Below are 12,985 nucleotides of genomic sequence, written 5' to 3' on the forward strand. Positions count from 1 at the left end.
CTTTAGGTGGACTGCATTTTGAGGGCACTCCCCAAGTTCAGAATTAGGGAAAAGGGTACAGCAAATCAGAACAGGATCTAAAGAATCCCAACTTTAAGCCAAATGATGTGAAACATGACTGGAACACAACCGCTATTAAAAATTTTGTAGTAACCTGGTATTTTAAGTATTTTTCCTCAAGTGCGTAATTTATGCACTTTGACTTTCAAAACAGACTGTTCTGAAATAACTGCACAATATAGTCAAAACATATTTATTACTTTTCAGTGTCATTTTGTACACTCCAGTACAAATACAAGAATATAGCCATATTTACAGTTATTGAAAAGAAATCCGTATATTCAAACCCCACATCTAAATACAGTAGCTTTAAGTCCTGAACTACAATAGTTCTGGTTTGCAGTGAATGACTTTGCCCCCTGCCCCCTCCCCTTTGAAATAATCCCTTAAAGGTTGTGTTTAAAGAGAACAGATTGTTTCTGACATGGGTTAACAATTAATTCTTTGCAAAGTGTTAAGCACCTCCTTTCCAATATTTTACAATTACGAAGCAGATATATAAAATCTGGAAGATAAAAATCACTCATTTGGGCTATTAAAAGCAGCATAATGTCTTTTAAAAAAAGGCTGACACAGAGTTTTCAGTGTGCTTAAAGTCTGGCAGTACAGCCCGTTATCAAATTAAAGGTTAGTCAAATTAGTTAAGCAGAAAACAAAGGGAAAAATAGGAGGCTGGCTCTTCAAGGCTGACTTTCTAACAGACCCACCTTCACAGAATATTTTATTACATTACTTTTTAAGATTTGAATGTAACACTACTCATGTCCCTTTTAAAATAAAATCCTGAGGTTTCCTAGGGGCAATTTGTATCTCTATTCTCCAATTCTCTGAACCACAGTGTCCACAAAACGAGATACATGCTCAAAGCCATGGCAACAGGACAAATAAAGGATACTCTGGAGGGGTATAATACCTATTTTAATAAATATCCCCTGGTTACCTCAAGAAAGTTAGTAGCTGGACACCGAGTCTGTATTAGTATTAAAGTGCAGTATTTAAAATAATTCACTACAGAATAAGTGAATCAAATATTGTAAAAAATATTTCCACAAAATTTTTAATCGTTTAAAAATTCACTGGGAAATTTCAAATTAGGCATCTTCTCATATGTGTATATATATATATGAGCAATTCCTAATTTAGGGATAAAAACACTTTTTAGAAGTCCAACGAATAAGGTGATAGAGATCAATAAACAATTAGCAAATTAAATTCAAAGTTACCTTAAACCACAAGCCAAGCTGCTATCTGATGGGGAAATATCTGCCTACCCCATCATCTTTCCAGAAAAGACACAGGACTACATCAGTAAGGGTTCTAACTTAACAGAGCTCTTCCGAATTTCATGTACATGCACTAATCAAGCCCAGCAAATATTAACAATCTCACAGGTATTAACATTTCATGACGATGTAATTTATGACATTTGTCTTTTTTTACATTTTATCCTCAAGTTACAATAAAAAAAGTCAGTTTCCAGTATGATCTTAATTCTTAATTACACTGGAATATTTTTGTATTTAGAAAATATCAACCATACTATCACAATTTACCTTTTTAAATGTATTAAGAAGTCTGAGCATTATCTTCTATACTTTAAATATGCTTAAAGCACAAGAGCATTTTGAATTTTTGCATCCCAGAATGTAGCAACAATGTCTAACATCACAAAATAAGCCCTTGGTGCTGGCAGTTCTGAAAGCACATGAATGCATCTGCCTCAACAGGAAAAAAAGTCTCTAAATCGGATAAGATTTTGAATTAGGAGATTTTTCTGCATAAAGAAACCCTTGTGATCTGATTTAATACTGGCAGTGTCATGCTAAGGCCACGAGACCAATACTTTAGCAAAGAAAAAAAAAGCCAAGGTAATTTTATAGTAGCAATAGTTTCTTTTTTTATTTTAATATACTTTAGGAAACAATATACAAAGCTGAGCTTTCCCACCATCTCCAGGTAACAGCAGGAAGCTCCAATTACACAAATTTAGCGTTTTGTGATGGCTAAGAACAGCAGTCAGCACCAGACTTGAACAGTTAGCTACAACACAAACATCCTTCAAAATGAAATGTCATAATAGCAAGACAGGTAAACCAGGGTTTTAACAAATGACAACCACTTGGGAAGTGACTTAATTGTTCTTGTTGAATTTCTTATTTCATTAAATAGTCTTATACACATTTTCCTGTTAATATGCTTTAAACAAAACCTCCCTTAAGGAATTATTTCAATGAAGTATAAATGTTCAACAAGAATAGTTTTGATAAAGAATCCCCAGGTAGTTCAAGTTCTAATATGCATTGACCGAAGGTAAAGAAAAATAACAATTTTTGTTTCTTTTAACATGTTTATTACAACAGATACAATTCACATCTGACTAGCTTTGTTTCCTCTTCCCTCCCACAACCATGTTCATTGGGCCATTTCCTCATATTTGAGCAATCAATGTACTTTCAGCACACATGCCCAGCAGTACTTTTAAGTCCATTCTTACAGGGTGCAAATGGATTTCAATAATTTATACAAACAAGTGGGTTATGCTCAATCACTGCAATTTTAAGCTACTGTACACAGGAATGAAAAGGTTATAGAAAAGTGCCATAGCAACAGTGCCTTAAGAAAGGAGAAAAAGAGGAGCCTTAAAAAATGAATAAAATCAGATCAAGGATTTCAGAGGGAAATGGAACACACGGGAAATGAAAAACATTTCTCTGCAAAACAAATGGAGAAGCACTGCTCTTGATCAGGTGCAAGTGTGGAAACAGTTGTTTCATGATATTTTGTACACTGCCCATATGGTTCAAAATCGCATCCTTAGACACAGATCGCCTGGCGCTTGCACTGAATTTTTGAAAATGCAAGATTTCTGAATGATAAATTAACCCCCCAAATTTTTCTTTAAAAAAGCTAATTTTGCAGACAGGTTTACATGTAAAAGGCTAGGTATTTAGCCACCTCAGCATTGATTAGTTTTGGATGTCTAAGCTCTGTTACACATGGCTTCCCATGGCTTCACTCTACAAAACATATTTACAACGTGAAGAATACATCTACAAGAAATCTACATTTCAAGGGTTTTACAAATCAATCTTGTATCTTTCCCCTGAAGTGAATCTCACAGACCCCGACCCCTTGTCATTTCCTTTGCCCAGCTTAACGGTCCAAAGTCTACTTAAATGCAGCTCAAAAATGTTAAGACTGGGCAACAGATTTACAGTTCCTGTTCTCAACACCATGTGCAATTATTCACATCTTCACACCATGAAGGAATTCTGATTTTTTAGCTTTTCGAGTTCCTTAATTTGTTGTCTCAAAAATAGTATCCTGAAAAATAAAAGATAGCATTAGAGCCCATGCAGTCATTATAAATTTTACAGAAAAAAAACAAACTTTTAACTATAAAAATAGCTTTACAAAGAAAATGACTAACTACTAGCTATGATAAAATAATTTAAAACTGTTCAGTTTAGTTAGGACAAAATAACCATTTGAAAATATGACAAATATTAAAGTATCGGGATGACAAAAGTTAAAATATTTCCTAGTTTTCTAATCCTTTCTCAATAATTACGAAGAATAATTCTCAATATAAATGTAGGTTCATAAAAATGGAGCAAAGTCCAGCTGACATGCATATTTAAAACAAAATATAAAAACACAAACTCCACAGCTAACTAGATTTTTATGAGCTGCGTAACACTACTCTTCTGTGAACTGTGACAATTACTGCTTGATATCATATGGTCAAACGTGGTTTGTGACTGTTTCAGTAGCTGCAATCTGTCGAGCAAGTCAAAGTAAGGTTTTATGTATGTCAGAACTAATTTCGAAGCAATCCTAGAGTAAAAATTAATCCTAACTGATATTCAGGAAGTGTTTCCAGACTTTTTAGTCGTTGAAAGGTTAGGAAAAAACTCACTTTGCCAAGTATACCATAAACCATGACTTGGTATCTGTGGTTTCACGACAAGATTACGTCTGACACAGTGACTCAAGAGACAGGATGTGAAGCCACTCAAAGTGTGTCCTCAATTTTGTAACAGGCATTGAAAAAGAAAATAACCTATACTATTTAACACAATATAGAAATCCTACTTGAATAAAATACATCATTAAGAAATACAAGACAGAGTTAAGGTGAAAACAATTAAAGAAAGCACATATACATCATTAAACTTCCTAGACAACTAAACTATTCATGTAATTTGCAAGGGATCTATTGATGCTTCAAGGACAATGTAATCAGTAGTTTGAATGTCAACTGAGATATTTACCCTCAGTAAGAGGGCACTATTCTCAACCAAAGAGGGGACTCCTAATAACTGGTCACTGTCAACATCTCACTTTTTAAATAAAACAAGTACCTTATGTAGTCACTATCCAAGAAAAAAAGTTTAATAATAAAGCATTATATACCACGGGTTAAGAGAAATAAAATCTAGATGCCATTATTATTCATCAGGAATATTACTAACTCATGAAACAGTTCACAGTATTATGGGATGTGATATTATCAAAGAGAACTTTAAATTTACTTCAGTGAAAAGTTTACCTTTGCTCTCGCAAAGTTGCTTGAATTTCACATACTCGGACTAAAGATCTTAAATTTTTTAATTCAGTACAAATTTCTGACATATGAACGCTTCCCATGTTATGGGCTTCTTCTCGCAATCTTGATGCCTATAAAAGAAATGAAAATCTCATGAAATATAAGTCATATTCACATACAAAAAAAGAGAACTTTATATCAAGATTATAAAATAAATCTTAATGCTCATGGATCGGGGGGGAGGGAATGATTTTTTTTTTTTTTTTAACCATCTCTAATGGTGAAGTGTATTCCTTTAAGATTTCACCCCTCACGTTTCTTGAGAAGATACTATTTTCAGTCTCATGGTAGTACAGCAGTAAGATAGAAGGACTCATGATTTGTGGTTAATAAAAAATGCTGGATCAGCCAAAGTGAAGTCCAGGTATAACACTGATAAAAGGGCCTTACTGTATCCCCATATCAAGAGATACACAATGCATGACCATGAGCTTACAGAACATTTCAGATGGTTAGTCATTTGATAAAATGGAGCAGCCAGTGACAATCACTGGAATGTGCTAGGGTTGGTCCTTCATCCCAAAGTACAAGTGTTTTCTAAGTTTCAGTAGTTAGTTGAACCTTGAACAACAGAGGTTTACACTGTGCAGGCAGGCCCACTTACACATGGATTTTTCCCAATAATCAACACCCCTGTCCTACACAATCCATGGTTGGTTGATCTGGGGATGAGGGACTGTGGATATGGAGGGCTGACTATAAACCATACTTGGATTTTTGACTGTGTGGAGAGTCAGCCCCTCACCCAAGTTGTTCAAGGGTCAACTGTACTAAAAGGATCAGAGTAGCTGGCTGAGTAGGAAAAGCATGCTGGCTTTGAGTCATATCTAGTAACTGAGTGACCTTGGTACAGATCATTTGGTCTTAAGGGCCTCATTAGTAAAACGAAAAACTCATGATCAGTAGTTTTAGAAAATGGAAAAAATAAACATAAAGCACTTAGCACAGAGCTAAACGCTGAGCACTTGATAATGGGAGCTATAATGATAATTAAAATATGTGAAAAACAGAAAGTTACCTCACAAATATCCTGTAAGTACGTATAAAATATTTACAAAGTGACCACAGACAATCTAATGAGAAATTAGTTGTTTTAAAGACTGCTCGAATCCACAGGGTCCGGGTCAGATTTTCTCAAAGTGGAACTGAGCTGCTAGCAAACCACAGGCAGAACACCTGCTGTGACTGTGACGTACCTGCTTCTCCGCATGATCTGCAGGCCATCCTTGAACGTGCTTGATGAGATTTTCATTGAAGTGTGCTGCAAGCGTCGGTGTTAGTGAACACGGGGGTCGGGCAGAGGAGTTCTGTGGCACAACTGCTGTGCTCGGTGCATTACTACTAGGCGTGTGATTCGGACCAGGTGACGGACTCCTCTGGCTGCTACGAGAGAAGACGACCGAGCATGGAGCATGGTTAAGAGTGGCTTCCAGGTTTCCTAAACACTGCCTGTCAATACCTTTCATTAACTTAAAGATACCCAAATTCCTAAGAATAACATTATTTTAATATTAAGTAAGTATAATTTCAAATCCAAAGAATATTTACATCATATTCCTAATACACGTCTGGAGGTTAAAAGAGCCCTTTAAACAGTAATGTCAGGGCTGAATTTAAAATATCTGTACTCACCCAAACTTGACAGTGGAACCTGTGACTTTGTATACTACAAACACTAATAAGGATGTGACTAAGCAATGGTCACATTAGAACAGTTGTAGATATGAGGCACATCAATATATCTTAAATACATGAAGACATGGAGGGTGAAAAGGTCAGAGGTTTTGACTGTTTAAAATCAGAGTAAAGCGTGTAATCAGAGGGTGAAATAATGCGAAGCAAAACAGACACTGTAACTGCCTCACAATGAATGAGTTCAGTGGCAAATAAGACCAAAAATGGGGAACACTCTGAGGTTGCATATCTTCTTTTCACCTGTATGGTTTGGGCCAGGATTTGGGGATGTGGTGATGAGAATCAAGAATGTAATACCCCAAAGCTGACTTTCCAGCTGCCTCACACCAGACTTTGCTCTGAATGAATTTCACTTATTTCCAAAAATGAAGTCTCCCAAAAGATGAAGAGTTTTCATCACTGAGTATATTTAAAATTATACTGCAGCCACTAAAGACTAAAGGTTCAGAGTTGAGGCTATCAGGAAGGCCTTACACACATCAGTTGGAAAATACTGACCCAAGTTTCAGATGTGAGGTTTTTGGCTTTATCAATAAACTCAAATCCAAAACTGCTATTGGGAAGTTATCACTTCCAATGAATGAAGTAGTATAAAATCATGTGCCTCTACAAGTGAAGTGTCACATATAGTTACTCCCATTGTATTCCATCAAGCAAAATTCTAAACAGAGAGCCTCTTCCTCAAAATAACTCAGGATTCACTACTAAAGACAATCTAATAAGATCTGCCTTTGTAAATTTTATAATACACAAAACTATGTTAGGCTATCCATGGATTCTTCCAAGATCAAGGTCTACTATGCATATATAATATCCAAATAATATGGTAATAGAAGGAAAAAACAGTGTTTTCTCAACACACAAAATCAACTTACTTTGAGCGCTGAAGGCTTCGAGGAGAGACAGGTTCATGACCTTGCTGCTTGTCAGCAGTTACAGGCTGCTGTGTGGACGACTGTGAAACTGGTCCTTGCTTAACTACTGGAGTACTAACCTGGAATGTCAAAATCTGATGAGACAGGCTTCTACCACATAAACAAACAGCAGTGGAAACTAGATAAGAGCAAAAGTTCTGCCAATGAAAACTTCCAATTATTTATGTTCAGTGATTTTTTTTAAAGGTAAGAATTGTCTTAAATGTTCACAATAAGATCAGTATTAGCGATACAGCCACACTTAATTATGTAAACTATTGTCATTTAGGGCCCAAATCTTCAGATCCCTCCAAGTCTAGTTAGTAATCTTGAACAATATAAAATATGGAGATTTAAAGAAGAGGAATTAAGTGAGTTTCCAAAGGTTACGTAGTTAGGGCCAAACAGTTACTTAAGCCAACCAGCTTAAGAAACTAGTTCTCCTGATTTCAAGCTCCATTTTCTTTCCAGTATACTGTAACATCTTTTCTGATTTACTATTACTTCTGTATCAATAAATATATTACACCACATCATACAAATACAGCTGCTTAAAATTCAATCACAAATGAAGAGAATGTATAGACTTGTCTATCAGAGAATGAGAAATGGCCCATATGCAATTTAACTGGAGTGGGCTTCAAAGAGATGGCACCCTACAGTGGCAGACCAAGAGGTCCATGGTTACCACTGTGGACACATATTTTCATACACACATGTGACAGAAAACAAGCAGTTTTCAATGTAAGTCCAAAATATATACAAAAGCATGTTCTTTTATAAAGAACATTTTAATAAGATATATATAAGATCAAATGCCCACTTACTTTTAAAGACAATCTGAAAGGTTTATAATGCAAAAAACTACAAGCCATCTGCTTACAGGATTTGAAGTGACAATGTTACGATCAACTGTAAACCCAACACAACCACTATGCTGTGTACACCCATCTTTCACTGTGCTCTTAGAATACCACAGGGTAAGTTATAAGCTCTAAGAATAGGTCTCTTGTGCGAAAACTCACATTTTAATTTTTCTCTCATCAAAATACAAGTAAACAATAAGGAACTACACAGAAAACTAACAACTGTAACTCAAAATTTTAAAACAGCAATCTACAACACACACAGAAACATGACTCAAGTAGGGAAGGGATGAGCCAACAGAAGACCTAAGAGCTGGCCTACCATCCATTTCAAGCCATGTTTCAATAGTTTTATTTTTAGGCTTCTGCTTATGATTTTATTTAAGTAAGGCATTCTCTGCCATTAAAGGGTCAAACAGCCCCCTGTTTTACAGCTTTGAAAAATAATTTCCCCATACAGTTACCAGTAAGAGTTCAAAAAAAGTTAAAACGCATACATTTCAACTTCCAAATAGCTCAAGTTTTACTGGTGGTATGCTACAAAAGCACAGAATGAGGATGACTGGAACTGCTTATGAATTTGTGAGCAAGGATCAAAGAATACAGTGTAAAATCCAACAGCAGCATCATAAGGTCCTGTTCACAGCCCAATAAGAACAGAGACTAGCAACAGTCTAACTGTGCTGTGAGGAGCCAACAATGTAAGGTTTTACTTGGACAAACAAGCAATATAGCTTCATAAAATGGGTTCTATATTCAGAAAGACCTGGGTCTAAAAATGACTCGACCATAAAAATCAGACTTAATCAAAGAGTTAAGTTTCTATCAAATGAAGCAAACAGTAGCTGATGTGAAAATTAGATACAAAGCTCTTGCCACAGAAATTTCTATTAAAAAGTATGGGGAAATCACTGGAAAACATGTTCTCTCACAGCTTAGAGTCTAAACATTTTACAAAAATAAGACTATTAGTAAACCTTCTTTATCCATGAAGCCAATAAAGAGAAAACAGCATCAATGCAGAGAACAGCATCAAGGCACCAGTGCAACTCACTCCTCCAAGCCCTCCATTAGCTGAGATTAACCTGCATCTATTCTCAGTCACCAGCCATGCATCCCACCACCACCTCACTCCCAAAAAAGGGCTCTTCCTCCATACAGTCTAGAACACTATGAAAACTTGTTTTAGACAAAGTGTGTTCTTTCCCAATTCCCCTCAGAGGCGATGTACCTACCAGTCAGTTCAGTTCAGTGGACTCTCTGCAACCCCACGCCAGGCTTCCCTGTCCATCACCAACTCCAGGAGATTGCTCAAATTCATGTCCATCAAGAGAGTGATGCCATCCAACCATCTCATCCTCTGTCGACCCATTCTCCTGCTTTCAATCTTTCCTAGCATCAGGGCCTTTTCCAATGAGTCAGCTCTTCACATCAGGTGGCCAAAGTATTGGAGCTTCAGCATCAGTCCTTCCAATGAGTATTCTGGACTGATTTCCTTCAGGATTGACTGGTTTGATCTCCTTGCAGTCCAAGGGACTCAAGAGTCTTTTCCAACACCATGGTTCAAATGCATCAATTCTTCAATGCTCAGCTTTCTTTATAGTCCAACTCTCAAATCCATACATGACTAACTGGAAAATCCACGGCTTTGACTAGACAGACTTTTGTCAGCAAAGTAAAATATTTTCAATATGCTGTCTAGGTTGGTCATAGCTTTTCTTCCAAGGAGCAAGCATCTTTTAATTTCATGGCTGCAGTCACCATCTGCAGTGATTTTGGAGCCCAAGAAAATAAAGTCAGCTTCTGTTTCCCCATCTATCTGCCATGAAGTGACGGGACTGGATGCCATGATCTTAGTATTTTCAACGTTGAGTTTTAAGCCAGCTTATTCACTCTCTTCTCTTACTTTCATCAAGAGGCTATTTAGTCCCTCGTCATTTTCTGCCATAAGGGTGATGTCACCTGCATATCTGAGGTTATTGATATTTCTTCTGGCAATCTAGATTCCAGCTTGTGCTTCATCCAGTCTGGCATTTCGCATGATGTACTCTGTGAAATGTACTCTAATAAGTTAAACAAGCAGGTCGACAATATAAAGCCTTGACGGACTCCCTTCCCGATTTGGAACCAGTCCGTTGTTCCATGTCTGGTTCTAATTGTTGCTTCTTGAACCTGCATACGTATTTCTCAGGAGGCAGGTAAGGTGGTCTGGTATTGTCATCTCTTGGAAGACTTTTCCAGTTTGTTGTGATCCACACAGTCAAAGGCTTGACATATTCAATAATGCAGGAGTAGATGTTTTTCTGGAATTCTCTTGCTTTTTCTATGATCCAATGGATGTTGGCAATTTGATCTCCAGTTCTCTGCCTTTTCCAAATCCAGCTTGAACATCTGGAAATTCTCAGCTCACGAACTATTGAAGCGTAGTTTGGAGAATTTTGAGCATTACTTTGCTAGTGTTTGAGATGAGTGCACCTGTGTGGTAGTTTGAACATTCTTTGGCATTGCCTTTCTTTGGAATTGGAATGGAAACTGACCTTTTCCAGTCCTGCGGCCACCGCCGAGTTTTCCAAATTTGCTGGCATACTGAATGCAGCACTTTCACAGCATACCGTTTCTATGCTTTATTGTGCCATCTTTGGATGAAATGTTCCCTTGGTATCTCTAAGTTTTTTGAAGAGATCTCTAGTCTTTACCATTCTATTGTTTACTTCTATTTCTTTGCATTGATCAATGAGGCAGGTTTTCTTATCTCTCCTTGCCACCTTTGGAACTCTGCATTGAGATGGATATAGCTTTCCTTTTTCTCCTTTGCCTTTCACTTCTATTCTTTTCTCAGCTATTTTTAAGAAGTCCTCAGACAACCATTTTGCCTTTTTGCATTTCTTTTTTCTTGGGGATGTTTTGATCACCACCTTCTGTACAATGCCACAAACCTCTGTCCATAGATCTTAGGCACTCTATCAGATCTAATCCCTTGAATCTATTTGTCACTTCCACTGTATAATCCTAAGGGATTTGATTTAGGTCATTTCTGAATGGTCCAGTGGTTTTCCCTACTGTCTTCAATATAAGTCTGAATTTCACAATAAGGAGTTCATGATCTGAGCCATAGTCAGTTCCTGGTCTTGTCTTTGCTGACTGTATAGAGTTTCTCTTATCTTCCGCTGCAAAGAATATAATCAGTCTGATTTTCGGTATTGACCATCTGGTGATATCCATGTGTAGTCATCTCTTATGTTGTTGGAAGAGAGTGTTTAAACACCAGTGCGTTCTTTTGGCAAAACTGTCAGCCTTTGCCCTGCTTCATTGTGCACTCCAAAGTCAAACTTGCCTGTTACTCCAGGTATCTCTTGACTTCATCCTTTTGCATTCCAGTCCCCTAAAAGCACATCATTTTGGTGTTAGTTCTAGAGGGTCTTGTAGATCCTCACAGAATCGCTCAATTTCAGCTTCTTTACCATTAGTGGTTGGGCACAGACTTGAATTACTGTGTACTGAATGGTTTGCCTTGGAAACGAGCACAAATCATTCTGTCGAGATGAGATGCACCCAAGTACTACATTTCAGAGTCTTTTGACTATCAGGGCTACTCCATTTCTTCTAAGGGATTCTTGCCCACAGCAGTAGACATATTGGTCATCTGAATTAAATTCGTCCATTCCAGTCCACTTTAGTTGACTGATTCCTAAAATGTTGATGTTCAGTCTTGCCATCTCCTGTTTGACCACTTCCAATGTACCTTGATTCATGGACCTAACATTCCAGGTTCCTATGCAATATTGTTCTTTACAGCATCGGACTTTACTTCCATCACCAGTCATCCACAACTGGGCACTGTTTTTGCTTTGGCTCTGTCTCTTCATTCTTTCTGGAGTTATTTCTCCACCCTTCTCCAATAGTATATTGGGCACCTACCAATCTGGGGAGTTCATTTTTCAGTGTCATATCTTTCTGCCTTTTCATACCGTTTATTGGGTTCTCAAGGCAAGAATACTGAAGTGGTTTGCCATTCCCTTCTCCAGTGGACCACGTTTTGTCAGAACTTACCTTTGGCTGTGATGAAACAGGAGGAGTACTGATCAAAGGTTTGATGGGGACTGTGTTTGTCTGGGGTGTGCTTATCCTTGGAGACACATACGATCGTGGGGATGATGCGTCAGACGTTAAAGACATTGGAGACTGATTGGATGGTTGGGCTGTGAAGAGTAAAATAAACCAGAAACCTCTGTAATTGACATGAGGCCAATCTTTACAACTCTGCACATGCCCGATAACCCCAAAAAGAACACCTATCTGAAAAAGTCAGCATCTCTACCCACTGGGGCCACACTACCCACATGACCTGTCAGAGACCAGCCACCCAGTGCAGCACCCACTCCAAGTCTGAACACAGTCTCACTGGGAAAGCATCCTGATCTCAGCCTTACTTCTTGGCCCCCCCAGATTCCCACCCCATGAGACTACCCAAAGGGTCTCTCAAGAGTCTTTTCACTGCACTGGTTGATCAGCAGTCCTGCTCACTTGAGCAGCTTTCTGCACTGGAGCTCAGGGATAAACCAAGAGACCCTTTTACTTCCCATCTGCTCCTTGGTGTCACTTCTAACTAAACACCTGCATGAAGAAGAGGGCTGGTTAACTCAAGGCAGGACTAAAGCATTTCCACATCCTCTGATCAAAAATCATCTAACACCAACTTGAACCAAAGTTCAACTCTGAAAAGATTCAATGATTCACAAAGATTGAGAGCATATCATAGCATATTTTAGCTTTGGAGCAGGATACCTCATTAATGACTTACATGCTGAATTAAACATATACAGCATAAGATAAATGTGAAA

The 12,985-nt window shown here is 37.7% G+C and overlaps 1 protein-coding gene across 10 annotated transcripts in view; it reads right to left on the reverse strand.

Moving 5' to 3' along the window:
• Positions 1-237: 237 nt before the first annotated feature.
• The window catches only part of WAC (WW domain containing adaptor with coiled-coil), an 81,364-nt gene continuing 68,616 nt past the window's right edge, over positions 238-12,985 (reverse strand). For all 10 annotated transcript variants that reach the window (XM_060397450.1, XM_027976703.3, XM_060397449.1 and 7 more), the window contains 5 exons: positions 12,195-12,343; positions 7,240-7,358; positions 5,866-6,052; positions 4,613-4,740; positions 238-3,384 (listed from right to left, as the gene is read on the reverse strand). In XM_060397450.1, coding sequence (XP_060253433.1) covers positions 3,315-3,384; positions 4,613-4,740; positions 5,866-6,052; positions 7,240-7,358; positions 12,195-12,343 — 653 coding nt within the window. In that variant the 3' untranslated portion in view covers positions 238-3,314. The remainder of the gene's footprint in view (positions 3,385-4,612; positions 4,741-5,865; positions 6,053-7,239; positions 7,359-12,194; positions 12,344-12,985) is intronic.

The sequence above is a fragment of the Ovis aries genome, chromosome 13, assembly GCF_016772045.2.
Source record: "Ovis aries strain OAR_USU_Benz2616 breed Rambouillet chromosome 13, ARS-UI_Ramb_v3.0, whole genome shotgun sequence".
Taxonomy (NCBI): domain Eukaryota; kingdom Metazoa; phylum Chordata; class Mammalia; order Artiodactyla; family Bovidae; genus Ovis; species Ovis aries.